Source organism: Cuculus canorus, chromosome 12 (genome assembly GCF_017976375.1).
Source record: "Cuculus canorus isolate bCucCan1 chromosome 12, bCucCan1.pri, whole genome shotgun sequence".
In the NCBI taxonomy this organism is placed as follows: Eukaryota; Metazoa; Chordata; class Aves; order Cuculiformes; family Cuculidae; genus Cuculus; species Cuculus canorus.
In genome coordinates, this window is record NC_071412.1 from 21489582 (window position 1) to 21505477 (window position 15896).

General features: G+C 41.3%; 1 protein-coding gene across 5 annotated transcripts in view; it reads left to right on the forward strand.

The window, feature by feature from the left end:
• The window catches only part of THSD4 (thrombospondin type 1 domain containing 4), a 262813-nt gene that overhangs the window by 54279 nt on the left and 192638 nt on the right, over positions 1-15896 (forward strand). For all 5 annotated transcript variants that reach the window (XM_054077699.1, XM_054077701.1, XM_009555335.2 and 2 more), the window contains exons 3-4: positions 2784-2853; positions 15068-15510. In XM_054077699.1, the coding sequence (XP_053933674.1) occupies positions 2784-2853; positions 15068-15510 (513 nt within the window). The remainder of the gene's footprint in view (positions 1-2783; positions 2854-15067; positions 15511-15896) is intronic.

Genomic DNA, 15896 nt, shown 5'->3' on the forward strand with positions numbered 1-15896 from the left:
TCCCCCCATTAAAGAGAAATTGGTATTTCCAGCAAAAGAACATGTTTGCTCTTTGAAACTTGGATAGGCTGACAGTTTAAAGCCTGCTTTGCTGTAAGCCAGGTTCTTTGCTCCAAACAGTGCTGTAACTATAAGACCATGGGCTGAACCAGTGAAGTTCTTACACAGAGGCCTGAATTAAAGAGCCATCAACCAGCTGTGATTGGTATCTGACCTGTTCATGTATTCTTGAAAAGCTTTGCCTTATTTTGAGGAGCACTTGTTCTTTTTGGCTTTTCTGCACAGTAAAATACTTTTTTTTACTGAAACAAACCCACTGAAACTGGGGAAGCCTGTTTCTATATCTTGGGAGCCTAACATTAGACAAGTGCGACAAATAAAAAAGCTTAGTCCAGAGGAGTTAGCCAAAGCAAGCTACTGAGGGAAATAACATTAAAAATATTCAATTGCCACACACTGATTCGAAGCTAGAGGCTTACCTCGGGATAGCTTAAATATTCCTGGCACCTTTCCTGTGGGTTTGAAATAGTAGCTTGATACCATTGTTTCTGAAGGATCTGATTGCAGATACAAAAGCGAACTTAAAAACTAGCTTCATTGTCCTTGAACACGTACATACAGTGATTACAGTGCAACCTCGTTAAAGAATGGTCATGAAAAGCTTGGCACGGAGTAATCGCGCTTAGACTGGAAGTTTGCATTTTAGAACTGAGAACATTAATCTGGTGAGTAATTTGCTTTGAAGATTACAGTTCTCGCTCAGCTCAAACCTCCCATTCTTACTCAGTTCAGACCTCCCCATCTTGTGTGATTTCAGAAGAATTTATGCATGGAAATTTGTAGATCTTCAGACTGATCAGGAAAGTCCTGTCCTGATGAGGATGAAAGCATTAATTTCCTTATGTAAAGTCTGAACTTTCTTTCACGTGCTCTGAGGGATTATAGGGAGCGGAAACAATAAGGGAGCAGGGAGTGGGTAGGAAAATTCTGAAAAGGAAGTTAAATATAATTTGCGGAGGATGTAGGATGGGTCGATCAGAGAGTGTGCTCTGCCTGCTTGAAAGTTGACATGTTTTCATCGACAGTAGTTAGGAGATCACTTGAGCACTCTAAGAAGGCATATGTAGGTCAGCTAAAAACAGCCCTGATACTGTTGTTTTGCAGTTTGGAGGTCTTAATTCTGTTTCTATTCCCACCTTTAATTTCCGATGTGATTGGCAAATGGATTTCTTCAGTCATGCCTTTGGCTTCCACCCACCACCGTGTTACCGGGCCTTGCTCTGAACCACACATTTAGACTCCTGCTGTGGTTTCTGTATTGTGCCTTATGCTGACTCTGATAACAGCCTCCTCCTCCTCCTCTGTATTTTCCTTTGTCACAAATGATAGCTTTGTGAAATATAATACTTCCTTCTAATGGACTTTTAAAGTGTTTCAGTTGTTTGGTTTTTTTTTCTAAATTGGTGTGGCAGTAAAGAAGTAATGACTTTTTCTTGCTTTTGAATGTTTTATTGTTTTGAGAGAGAAGGGCATAGACCATGGTGATGAGGTGATGACAGGGCACGTGCAATTGATACTTACCTAAGTATGTTAGCAAGAGCAAACAGGAAAAACCATTCTCCCTAGTATAACAATATTTGTATTGGTGGCAATGAAATGTTTAGTATTAAAAAACTGTTCTCCGCTTAGGAGGTCTGTCTCTGAAAGTACCTGAAACAGTGAGAAATATTTAAAAGGGTTACTGTGTAGGGAGCAAAGGAAGGAGCTGAGAGCATGAAGCACAGCTGGATTTTGTCTGGTCCATTAGTTTACAGATGCATTTTGTGTCTAAATCCATCAGCTTTACTTCTGCATTGAAATTCAGCAAATCGTTAGCAGCTTTCCCCTTTGTAGAGGGTCTAAAGCATAGTCTTTGTAGACTGCAAAGTCAAACTCCTGGTAGAAATAAAGATATCTTGAGCCTGCTTCTCATACTTTTCTGCATTCTCTGATGAAGGGCCTTGATAGAAGGGGGCAGACCAGTCCCCAGTGCAAATTATAGCGAACAAAAGACTGAGCTAACCGAGCCTAACTTTTAATGGGCTCCTGGGAGTCATAGGGGTGGTGCAGCTTGACAGAACGAAGTTTGTTTGGGCTTGGTTCCCATTATGACTCCTTTCAGATTGAAGATGTGGGGACTGGGGTGATGCTTGGCTGCTTATCCTGAGTCTCTGGTGAGCTGTGTCCGCTACTTTCCATCTTGTGTGCCCGTTCGGTTATTCAATTTCTACAAGTGATAGGCAACTGGGGAAAACCCCATTTTCTGCAAAATCACAGTGATTCTTTGCATGTTTCCTGCGTGCTGGAGGTGGGGTGTTCATCTGTAAAATGAGGAGCCAGAGCTGGAAGCAGACTTAGTTCACAAATGGGTGAATTCTTACTTAGAGCTTTAGAACACTTACAAAGCGTTTGTCAGTTTGACACCAAATGGTGAGATGTTAAAACCTGCACTGACAAAAATATTTCACTTTAAATGAAATGTGAAATGTGAAATACTATCAATGGATTCTACTTGGTATGCTTTTGCTTTACAAGCAGAAAAATCTGTGTGTGTCTCTGTTATTGCCTGCTGTGAAGAGAATGTCATAAGAGCACTTCATACAGTTTAATGAATCTGTTTTGGTTAGTAATGGTGTTCAAGTGGCCAAATAAGTCCTTGCAGTATGAAGCCCCGTCAAAGGTTGTAGATGCATGGTTTGTATTAGTGGTAATTACATCTTTTGTTTCACTGCTTGCTTTTTCAGACTTCTCAGTTCCCTAGCAGTGCTGGCATTTCAGTTTGTCGTCCCACAGCCTTCAATTGAACACAGAAAGGTAAGCACTAGAAATATGCAGATTTTATATGCTTCAAGCAAAAAGTAGAAAAAACCTAGAGTAAGATGCATAAAGCAATGCAATCTAAATAGAGTTCCGGGAATAATGTGGCTTTTGTTTTTTATGGGGGTTTGTTGTTGTTTTGTTTTTGTAAAAAAATATAAATATATACTTGGTTGAAAGAGGCTCATCATGATTAACGAGCTGAGTAATTGTAAGGAACGTTATAGGTCACAAATAGGTCCATGTCAGCTTATTGACACTTTGGAGCGTTTTCATCATCAAAGATAAAGGCGAACAAGAATTCATGTCAGTGAGAGCCATGCTGAAACATGGAGTGATGCCCGAGAAGGCTTGCAAGCCCCCACACCTTCCGTCCTACTCGGCATCAGTGAGGGCTCTGCGGGAATACTTAGGATGGGTTTTACACTGCTTTTCAGCAAAGGAGTGGACAGTTTGAAGAGAAATGGAGGGCAGCATTGAGGTTTAAAATCTTACTCGAAGGGAAGTTTGAATGAATGCATGTTGTTTAGTCTAAAGATTTGAAGGCTCGTGGGGAGGTGTATGTCCAGTGTAAAGGCTGTTGGAGTGGAGTAGATGAGAAGAAGTGGACTTAAACTGGGACAAGGGAAACTTGGGTTTGATGTTAGAAAAAACTTCTCATGGTAAGCATATAAAGAAGGTAGATCTGATTGTCTGGATAACATTTAGAATTTCCGTGATGGACATCTCTGTGAATGTGTTGGAAAAACATTTGTCAGGAATGATGTATAGGTATAGCTGATTCTACCAGAGACCGAAAGGGAGACCCCTCGAATGCTCTTCTATCTCTTTAGAGACTGTAACCTTATATTGATGTTCTTCATATCTCTTAATTGGTATTTAAACACAACCAATTAATTATTAAAGGTATCAACATTTTTGAAAAGTTTGCTTTTTACCACAGATTTTAAAATAGCGATGCAAGATGCATTTTTATTTTAAAACTGAAGGTAAAAGGCAAGTTATTGGAGTTTCCTTTTTTATGTGCATATGCCACTGTCTTTAGGGTGAAAAAAGCATTTGGACAATAGCTCCATAGGTATGGACTGGAAACTTGAAGCTGCCTGATAGTCATAGCTCCTGAAGAACGTAGCCGTCACGTTCAACTGCTTGTGCAGCTTAGTTGTGAGACAAGTTAAATGAGGTCAGTAATGATGCTGTCTGAAACCGGCATGGTCCAGTCTGCAGCATTTCTCAAGTTGCCCAAGTGCTCTCTTCTAAACATGAGCACAACATAGTGTTTTTCCCTATTTTAGATCTCTTCTGTTTTGTTGTGCAGTTGAGATGGTCATCCTGCTGCTCCCTTTTCAGTACTCTAATTAGGCATTCTTTTGTAACGTTGACAGTGGAGAGATGCTGCAATCCAGCCTCCAAATAGCCTTAGGGGGAAAAAATCTACTAACTAAAACAGAGTAAGTCAGAGAAACAATTGCTTCATTCTGTGAAGCTCCAGAATTCATTTTGATAAAATCAGATTCTTTGTTTTCAGTTGAATGAGAAATGCCAGGGGTCTGGAGTGCCTTCTGTACTGGTTAGAGGGACTGAAGGCAGGGCATGAAGGGGCACGGTAACCACCTCAGAGCTGTTCTTTTTACCGAAAACAAGAGAGGCAGAAGTTTCCTGGTGACAATCTCGTACGGCCTCCAAAGCTGTCTGTCACTCTCATTCTCTTACACTACAGGGGATTACTCTACGGGAGAGGATTCTGTTCATGCCAAACTGTGTTTAGACTGGAAGGCTGTATTTATTAAACTTTCCAGAAACCTTCTGACCCAGGTATCAGATCCAGACACCAGGGGCTGTTAGTACCGCTGAAGGCCAAGGCAGACAGATTGCTAACTGAGCGTGAGTTCTCAGCTTTGTAGCTCTGGAAGTTGTTCCCGTTCTTTTTATGCAGTAACCTGGACGTGTGTTTGCTGGCATCCCTCGCCAGCATTTCACGTGTATTTCTGCACGGCTCTGCTGTTTGGCAGGGTTCCTTCTGTACGAGAGGAGGTTGACTGTGCAGGAGGAAAGGGAGAGGAGGAAGGATTTGATGAGAAATACCTGATTATGATAGTGTGGTGAATAACAGAAGTGGTGTCTGGTGACTTTCATATACATGCTCAGAGGGTACAGTATGTTGAAACTGAGCTGGATTCTAATGAAACATTAGCTTATACCCCAATCCCTTTTGTGTGTTTGTTTTGCAGCTTAAAGTTAAGCATGTATGTGTGATCGATGTTTGAATGTGCAGCCTTGGAGGATGTTTGGGTTCTGTCTTGTGCACCCTGCGTGAAAGCTATGGAAGGGGAAAGAAAATTAGAGAATTAGGTTTGGCTCTTTGGCTAATTCATTAAAATATTTCCAGATAGCCTAAAAACTTATCTTACACTAAAACTTTTGGGAAAATGAAATAAAACCCAGGACAATCCCCAAAGCAGTTGGGGGAAATCCAGCTGTAACTGCCTCTGGACACCCACAGTTCAGCTGAGGCACAACCAACTGAACTTGAGAACGCTTGAAAACAACAGTAAATCTTTTTTTTCTGTTTGTTTTAAAATCTTGCTAGATTTTCATCTTTTGTTTCTTCCTTTTTTTTTTTTATTTTAGTCCATGTTTAAAGTCGTGCTGGTTTCAGAGAGACTGACATAATGAAGATTTTTGAACAAAAATCTCTTTGTAGTTTCATAAGTCTTATTTGTAGGAGTTTCTGTTTAGCTTCAGTATATTAGAACTACTTAAAGCACCATTTAACTACTCTTGGCTTAGTGGCGTGCGTTTAGGACTTTAACATGAAGAAAGATGTTTATCTTAACAAGCAGCAATTTAAAAAAAAAGTTTAAGGAGAATTTATTCAACGAAATGTGTAAGAGTAGAGCTCAGCAGGTTACTCCGAAGCACACACAAAATTCCATTTCTGGTGTGGCAGCCTTTGGACTGAGAGCTAGAAGAATAATCCAAATTACTTCTGTAGCAGGGAAGTGCTGGTAGTGGATTTAAGACCTGGGCGATGTCAGGGCCAAACGGGAAGGTTTTGTTTCTTTCCTCATTTGCAGTATATTCTGTAGTCTTTCTGCTTTCTGGAGCCCCCGCCCCTTCCCCCAGCTAAATGCAGTGCTGTTCCTTTGGAGTTTCCCTTCTTTTGGTGCTCCAGGGAAACTTAGGCTTGACTACTAACAGAACAATCTTTTGAACACTAGCTACTAAGATAACTTCTTTGGGGAAAACAATTGACTGGGCAATGTTATCTGCTTTGAGATTTGGTGATTCTGGAATTTTCTACAGATGAAGTGTACTCTTCCATAAGGCCAAAGTGCTCAATATTAGCAAAAAAGGAGGAGATGTTATGTGAATCCAAATAATTTCCACTTCCATTTAAAAATCAACCAAGCTGTCTAAAACTAGTTAAACAGAAATCAATCTTAATATCTGAACAATTAACTTTCCTTGTCCATCAGTGCTGGACGTAGGAACAACCCTCCTGCTGCTCATCATACTGTCAAGCTCTCTGTTCTCCCTCCACATGCTTATTTTATTGAATAAATATTACTTAACCTTATCTGATGAGTGTCATACTGTGATGAACAGAAGGTTAAGCTATGAAATTTAACCATCCTCCTCCCAGACAGCTGCTGAAGTCTGTGTTCCCAATTTTTCAGAAGTCATTCCTGGGTGGAGTTTCAACTAATCATTTGTTGTTGTGTTGAGAAAGTAAGCTGCAGTCGTATTTATGCCTTGTTTATTTTACTAAAATTGGTAATGTAAATAGTAGTAAAGTTTGTTCAAATAGAATTTCTGGCATTGATATTGCTTATTTAACATCTTCCTTCTATTATAGCATTAAATATTAACATTGAAGCGATAGAGCAGCTTTGAATTTGTGCATATCTTTTTGTCACTCAGTTGTAGATCAACGTTGACTTTAATGTGATATAGTAACTTAAACTAATTTTCAAAAGTATCGGGATTTACTTTCACAAGGATTTCATTTGGGATACTCCAGTATTGTTGAAGAGCTTTGAGCCTGTTTGGGCTTAGTGTTCTTTCTTTATGTTGGCTATAAATTAAAGAAGAAATGACCCGGGTGTTATCTCTTGCTGTCAGGCACACAGTGTCTCTGTGAGAGGCCGTGGTGTGTCTGGTGACTGTGACTACACTACATGAAATTTTGAGATGAATATACTCGTAAGATGTATATGCTCTTAAGACGTGTGGTGGTTGTTTTTTTATGGTGGTTTTTTTTTCCCACTAGGAGTATAGTTTTTGTCTTTCTCTCCTCTGTCTCTAAAAAAAATTGAGAAGTAGGCCACAAATTTCTTTTCACCTTTCTGTGTTTCCATCTTTGCCTTCCCTGGTGATCTTGCTTGCTTGCTTCAATACATTGCACTACTGCAAAAGGCTTAAGATGCTGGGAATGCTTCCTTCTGCTGGGATGATTCCTTTTGCTGGGCTGTAGAAAGAAGATAATGGAGATGGAAGTGGGAAGGTAGAGGGAAAGTGTACAGAGAGGAGGATAACTTCAAGACTACTATTTCTAACCCTAAGAATTGCTAAGAATTTGGTTGTTAAATCTGACTATGATATCATTTTTAGGATTCATATAGGAAATTCTGTGTATAAATGTGATCCTACACTTTCATTTATGTTGCAATAACGACAGGGGATGGTAGTGTTTCTTCTTTTCCATTGTTCTTTTACCCTACTGCACCCCATAGAAATCCCTGTTCTGTTAACTGAAACGGATGCAGCTGCCCAATACATCTGAGCACATGGTAACAGGGTAAAATGTGAAGCGTGAAGCAAGTCTACTCCATACTTCAGACATTGGGGGACACTGGATTAAGATGAGGTAGGTAATATCTCAGCCTGGCTTTTGGCCAAGACACCAGGGCTAATGCCTGATGGTTCTAAGGAGTACCAAGGGATCTCCACCACAGCTGGGCACCACCTTGCTTTGGCGTATCCTGAGAAGCAGAAGCATGTTAACGGAAGGCTGTGTTCTTCCCTGGAATCCAAGTAGGACAAAGCTCTGCCCTAAGGTCAACAGTGACTGAAATGGATGACTTGTCAGGACTTGCTGAGCTGGAATTCAGCTCTTGCTGACAGCCCCGCTATGGAGTTACTGTGGTTCTGGCCTCCTGGCTGTGTACACTAAACTGGATTTTACTAGAGCAGCTTAGTCACAACATTATCTGTACGTGTGTTCCTTGAAAAATGTTTGCAGGTGTCGCACTCCCCCCACCCCGTTTCTTGTTTGTGGTATTGCTCCTGTCCATTATTATTGAATTTTCATACACATCAGTTCCGTAAACCATTACCAACTGAAAACTCTGGCAGTTTTCCACGGGTCAGTATATCTGCTTGCCTTCAGCACAGTTGCCTGACTTTATAGATATATGTGCTGTTGCATTCACTGGATCTTTGATAAAATAGAGCCTTTCTAGCTAATGACCTTGCTATTCTAATTACACTGATCTTGAGGAAACAGGAGAAATGATTTAGTCCATACCAAATTTTTTTCCTTTAAAATTAGCCTTTTAGTGAAACGGAACATTTAAAACAACCGCTGAAAGAATTTTCTTGCTGTCTCTGCATTGTTACCCATTCGCTATCCCTCGTGTGAATTGAAATGATTAGGCAATAAAATTCTTCTTTGTTTGGTGAAAGGAGGCAGGATAAGTATATGATGTTTGGTGCAAATCTGCTCTTTGAAAAATCAAGGCCAATGTTTTTGTTGTGATTAACCTGCTTTATAATGGACCAGTGAATTTATTAATTTATTTTTTAAAGTTTAAAAATACTGATTTCTTTAAGCTCGGAGCATGAGGGGCTTAAAGCTCATTCTGTATTTATCTGGAAAAAAAATGGAATGATCTTTTTTCTAGTTGGATTCCAGAGCTGGTGAATTTACAAAGTTGTAGATAAGCTCCTCATCTTCATTCAGAGCATTGCATGCTAGTTCTGTCCCAGACTTTGGATCAGAGTGATGATAAAGATGAGAAGCTTTTTGGATTCGCAGATGAGTTCTTCTGCTAAGGAATGTTGCTTTCTATTTTATGACAGCTTATCCTCTCTGCTTCTGGAGTGATGGGTGGGTGACTCACCGAGAGATCTTGGGAGGTACTATCGCAATTACTATTGCAAATAAAATCCACATTTCCACCACATGTGGATTGCAAAGTATTTTTCTCAGTGTAGAAACACAATCGAACTGCAGCAGCTTTGTCACAGCTGGAGATGATTGACTGGGAAAGGCCTAGGGAGCACAGGCTGAGCGACTTGGGTCGCAGATGATCATCAGTGATGAGGAAATAGTATCTTAAAATAAAGAAGCGTAATTTGTGATATAGTGAGGCTCTGACGCTTATTATCTTTACCTGACTGTAAGTCCTGCTCAGTTAAGGAGTCATCATATAGAACTAGTAGCAGCAAGGTGAGGAGTGAGCCATCTGCTCCCTTCAGTACGGCTTGGCCTCACGGAAAGATGGGAAGAAACCTCTGCCTTGAAGCGCGAGGCTGACAGAGCACGGTGGAGGTGGTCTTGGTGTGAGAAGGATTAGCCAAACTCAGAGCAAGCTTTGAGCTATGTTGGCACAAAAATGGTTCTGAACTTTTTTCAGAGCTGTTTACTTTCTAGACTATTTAAATAACGTTAAAGTTTCTTCAGATGTGGTCAAAGTTGGTTGAAGGGGCACTTAAGCTTTCCAGGCATTGTAACTCCCTTCAGTGATTTGTGAATACAAAGGTCTTCTATTTCCAGGCTTTTTAGCCTTTTAATCTTCACAGGCACAGATGTTCAGACAGAGATTTTATACAAAGAACGGAAGCCCAAATCATTTAAGCTGCTAATATTTACACTTACCATGTACTGTAAAACTCAAACGGTTTACTACATCTCTGATTAAAGGCTTCCAAAATGCACTGAAGGATTAAAATAGCTGAGCATACTAACCAGGCAGACGTACACAGTGTGTCATGATGTTTGGTTTGGCCGCTGCTCCGTTTTCTGCTAGCCTTGAGAGATCTGAGAAGTGGTTATCTGCGGGTTTTAGGGGTTTATTGGTAGATTGTTTTTTATCAAACCACCGGTGTTCCACATGTTTCTTATAAGAGGCATTAAAAATACGATTATTGCAAATGAACATCTATAAAATGGACTGTAAAGACTTTCTGCTGGGAAATTGTCATGGCTCTGTAGGTATGGCCGCTATTGGAAATCAGCTGGGCTAATTTGGGAAGAGCATTCCTCTAAGATGCTTAGACTGGTGAAAGAATCAAACCCCTTCCATAGGTGTGTTTACAACACTGGCTGGGAAATACAATAATGTTACACTTGAGCAGGTTCTCAAACTAAACTGTAATTTCCTCAGCCCACTCAGGTTTTGGCATGCGCTGCTCTGAGGTGCAGTTCAGTTCTGGTGGCTCTGAGTCCACCTGCTACTGCATTTATAGTCTTGAAATTTTAAGAGGGCGAAGGCCTCTCACTTTGTGGGATTGGTCATTGATCAGTTAGGTAATGAGATTAGGGATGTTCGTGAAGGATATGGTGTTCATCTCATCCCAGATTTGACAAAACACATTTTTAATCATAACAATATACTATCAGACTGCATTTTGAATCCTCAGTCTGGCTGAGCTGGGCGGTGAGAAAAGCTGCACATGCATCTCCTGTGAGAGGCCGTGCCCCAGCCAAGTCCTCAGTCAGTCGGAACTGTAAAATAAAGGAGGTGTGACCCTGGGGAAATAGAATAATAAGAAGTCCTGTTTTCCAAGTGCCTTGACGCTCCTTTAGTAATAATGGTGACAGTTTGGTGTCATAGCATGGATCATCGCGTTTGCTGTGATGAAAAGGAGGACCATGGAAGGGACAAGGAAAAAATTCCTAAAGCCTGAAGGGTGTTGAGGAACATTAACATAATTAGGGCTCTCTGCTCTGGGAAGCACAGGACAATATGATGGTAGTAATTTACAATAAGGAATGGCACACAGGCTTCTGTAAATCCACTTTGCATCCAGCACAGGAAGGTGAGTGCACTGGGTGAACACCACTGGTAGCATTTTCCTGAGCAGGTGATAAAATGTTCTTCAGGTTACGATTTGCCTTTGATTAGCTGGAAGCAGAGGGCCTGTGGATGTCTCTGGATGTATCGTGGTTCTTACAGTGTTCCCTAAACCTCTGCTTCTTCCACGCAGTCAGAAGTGTAATACTGCGTTAAATGCGCTTCTGATTTATCCACCTTTTTTTTCTACTGTTCTGAAGAGTTAATTTGCATATGAACTATCGTTTTATTGGATGAAGTATCCTACGGTATTTGAAGTCAGTGTTTGTCAGGTCAGTACTGCATTGTCAGTCGCTGTCTACAGGCACAGCTAGTTACATTTGAAGTACTTGTGGCTTTTGGTTCAGGTGATATTTCCTCTGCAGGGGCAGCTCTTGCATAGTACAGTCTCCACGACTGCTGCTGAAATCCCAAGATGCGGATCTTATTTCTAAATTCTGACAGAAGCGCTTCTAGAGATTTGCGTTGGGTTTCAGTAGCTTGTGCACTCAAGAGTTTTTGCTGGAATTTCTGATTCAGGATCAAAATGATTGCTGAATTCCAGATGAACTATTTTTCTACTTGAAATGCAACCTAAGGTAACCTACAGGTAGTATGTTTAATTCAGTAAGTTCCAAGGGTGTAATATAGTAAATGTGAGGAAAGAGTCAAAGCTTGTCATAAGTGTAACGCTACAGGTAAGACATCTGTTATATTAGGCAGTGATTTAATGGAGAATTAGTCTGCCTGAAAGCTACTGAAATTCTCTAGGGTAACTTCAAATTTCCGAAGTCCTTAAAATCTGGAAGTAAGCAAGTAAAGATACAAAGTTGGGGTATTTTTTCCCCCTCCAGAACATGAAAAGTAGTGAATGTAATTAAAGGAGCAAGAGACATAGTATTCTAAAGGCTTCTGCTTTCAGTTCTTTTCAGTTTATCAGCCATGGTATGCAGTTTCTATAACAGTGTAATCTACATACTCGTGGCTGTTGCGTTGAAGATAGGTCAGACGTGCGTGTGAAATATGTGTGTGTGGGTTAGTTAATCTCTCCGTTTCGCAGGCTTTGTGATTCTATTAAAAAAATTACTTTAATAACTACTCGGTGAGGCGAATTCAGTATGTGTTGCACTTGTTCCCCAGTGCCGGCTCCCGCTCTTCTCTTTAGAAAGTGTGCAATTTAATGGGTAATTTTTAACGGGCGAGGAGGAGGGACCTAATGTCAGAAGCCTCTGAATACGTGGTGTTTACATGGTGTTTCTGAGCTGTTCTGGAATACTTCAGCTGTCTCTTGGAGGTACCTGTAATTTCTTGGCTATGTCCTGGGGCTGTAGTAGAATTGATTAGTGGCTACAAAGTAACCTGGAAATCAGAGGACCAAAGGCCGGGAAGTGACCTGTGAATCCTGCAGTTCAGCTTCTCTGCCCCAGGGAAGATCATTTATGCCGTGGTTGTTCCTGGTAGAGGTTCAGGATAGGCCTCTGTGCTGCCGTCTCCAAATTTTGTCATCTTTTATCTAAGTAGTATTGGTGGATTTGTACATCAGTATAAGACATTATGGTGTTACTTTTGGTTAGTTTTATTCTTCTGCTCTTACTTAACTAGCTAGATTAAACCTTCTTGTGCTATGTCTAGAACTCTTGTACTGTGAAGATAAGGGGTGTGAAATTACTTTACATTGCCTTCAGTCATTTAAAGTATCATTTTATCTGAAACAATTCTTGATGCAATGAAGTTTGGCAGCCAGAAAGTTCTTTCTGCAACAAGTCAACACTTGTCAGTGTTATATCAGTTTCTATTTCTGCGTAGTGAAATATTTCTTATGTTAGTGGTGCCCTGAATTGCTCACACGTTAATAGATTTTACTTGTTGCCTGGATAAGTGTCTTTGGCTTTTTAAAAACAATGTACTGAACCATCATAGAAGTGATTAAGAAAATAGTCCCGAAAAATGAAATCTGACTTGTCTAATAACAAAGAACTGTTAGTTTTATAATAAGTCATTTTTACTGCAAGCCAGAGTCCGACCGGAAGAGCGTCTCTGTGTGTACCCATTATTGTTTTATATCTGCGGTAGAGCTACGTTAATGTGTAGTGTAAGTATTAACAGTGAGTGTTCACCAAAACAGTCACAAACTGCAGAGTAGCTTGTTTAGTCGGTCAGATTGTGAGCCAGTGGTGTTCTTGTTTTGGACATGAAAGCAAACGTAGCAGCCAGAAACCAAGACCTTGTTGCATGTTATTCCTAGTTTTGACATTATGTGGTATTAGGTCGTGTGGGCGATTGGATTTAAAAGGCTGATGCCAAGTGGGGCACCCAGAGAAGAAAGGCATATCAGATACAGAGGCATCTGCTCCTGTTTTCAAAGAACATTGGAGAGAGGAGGAATGTATGACAGTAAAGCAGATGCTTTTTGTTATTCAGAAGTTATAATTAAGTGCAGTTTTTTTCTGTGGTTGGTGATGAAAGTGTGAGGGCAACCTCAGAGGGGAGAAGTGTTCCAGATTATGTAGACCACAAGTGACTATTACACAGCAGCACCACAAACCCTGCGCTGGCTTGGCTTCTTGTATTGTAATGGTGTATTCAACCCATGTTTGCAAACCGCATTCCACCCAAGCCTGCCGTGTTTATAGCTGGCTGATCAGTAGTGTATGCTCACTGGCATAGCTGGTTTGCAGTTCAGTCAGCGACTGCCTCTTATCTGTGGCCAGAGGCAAAGTATGTAGATGTTAATCTTTTGCTGTTATACACTACTCTTTAAGACAAAATTATTAATGGAAGTGACGTGTTTAGGAGGTCGTCCTGTGAAGGGGGGAGAAGCGACACATACACAAACATGACTGTCTTTCCAAAGCTTATTTGGAGGCAGCTACGCACATGAATAGGGCTCGAGAGGTATGGCAAGCATTTGTTTGTGGGCAGTCTCTTTTTTGTCTCCTAATTGAATTGATATGCATGTGTGCTTGTTGGTACAAAGGTTATTCAGAATATAAATAAACTATTAAAGGATGCTCATTTAAAATAATGTTGCGCTTATTAATAAATGTGAGAATGAGACGTTGTAAGCCTGCTTTGAAAGCCTGTGATTCAGCCAGTTGGACAAGGGAAGCAAAAGAAAAACTGTGTTTAATGAAAATGGAACTAATTTCTGTGTGACGAAGTTGAGCATTCTGTCTAGCGTGAAACACTGAGAAATCCTGACTGTATCTAGCTCTAGGAATGGGTAAAGCTTGGGGCACAAGTCTACAGGGAGAGGGAGATGGATGGTTGCAGCCTCCAGGCTGTGCTGATGCCTTGCCAACCATAAGGTTAGGTTATTTAAATAATTGGACACAGCTTGAGGGCTTAACTCTCCCTACAGTAGCAGTCCCTGCCCTTCCTAGTCCTTGTTTGCTTCCTTCAAGAGGAAACCCTCACCCCCTTTCTTTGGGATGGTTCTTTGTTTCACTTTCTCTGTGCTGCTGAAGGGTCATTGTGGGCTAAGTGGCACTCAACATCCCAGACCAGTAATTTGTCCCATCTTTTATTGAATTTGATGGGGATTTCTATGAATGTAGGGTTGGGTGGGTCACCTTGAGTTGCCCTTTTCCTTGAAACATTAATATGGGGAGTGAGGGAAAAGTGGTACTTTAAGTGTTAACTGTTGCAGTATCTTTGACTGACTGGAAATCAGCCTCTCCTCTTGTGTTACTGCTTTCTTAAAAAGTTCTGCACTAGACAGGAGTTCCTGAAATAATGTTGCAACCACTAGCGATCTCCCTCATTCAGGCATCAGGGTGGAAGAGAGGAGTTGGTATCTAGTGACCCAAGTTTGTCACCAGAAATGACCTTATTTCCTGACTCTGCTAATATTATAACAATTTCCAATCTCCATATTTCAAAGCTTTACATTGCACAATGTTTTCCATTGCTGAAAACTAAAGAAAGCCTATTCCTATCTGGGTAGTCTGAAAAATACTCTTGGTCAGAGTGGTTGATGGGTGCAGGAGCCGTGCTCCTGTGCTGGCAGCCTGGGCAGCTGTTTGGCGGGTAATGAATAAGACCAGTTACTTCCTATGTCATTCAGTTCTACTTGAGACTGGATATTGGCGCTCTCCGTGCATCATTGCAGTGTGAATTCTTGTTCCTCAATCAATTTGTTGCGTCTGCAGGTTCCCCAGAGGATAGAAGAGCAAAGAGATGCATCTGAGGATAGCGGCGCAGGAATCCCAGGCATGTGGGGAAGTTGGGGCCCCTGGTCCGCCTGCTCTCGGAGCTGCAGTGGCGGTGTGATGGAGCAAACACGGCCCTGCCTTCCAGCCTATTACCGGGACAGGGGCTACCGACGGCCGGGACGGCAGTACCCGGCCTCAGAGAGAACTCTTGCTCACCAGAATTCCCGCCACCGCGAGGACTCGCTGACTGCTTACCCTGGCCATGTCATTTCTGCCATCCGTACATCCGTGCCGCTTCACAGGAACGAAGAGCAGCTTTGGGCTGGCCTTCACACCTCTGCTGCTTCTGGAGGGCATAACAACAGCCACCTGAGCCGGGGCGCCTTGCGGGGCAGCAGGCATTCGCAGTCCCAGAGGCAGAGTGCCAAGCCAGAAAAGAGGTACGTGTCCGTGCACGGCTCTGAGTCTCGCTGTGAGTGATGCATCTGCAGAATGACGTGTCAGGTTGCAGTTGATAGATTGTAATACTTATGGAAAAGTTATTAAAGACTAAGACTGACTTTTACAATGGTTACCACCTTCTGCCTGTTGAAGGCTTATGTAATGCCCAAGGACAGATATAATTATTCTACGATTGTATTGGGCGGATTATCTTATTTTCCTTTAAGGTTTGTTTTGTGATATATTGAGATATTTTTTGCCTTCCGCTGCACTCTCATTTGACATTTCCATCTTCACCATAGTAATAAAATCAGGACAAATAAGAAATCTGTAATTGGATTTCTAACTTCAACATCTGTTCTGATTTTAATTGGTTAAAGGAAGA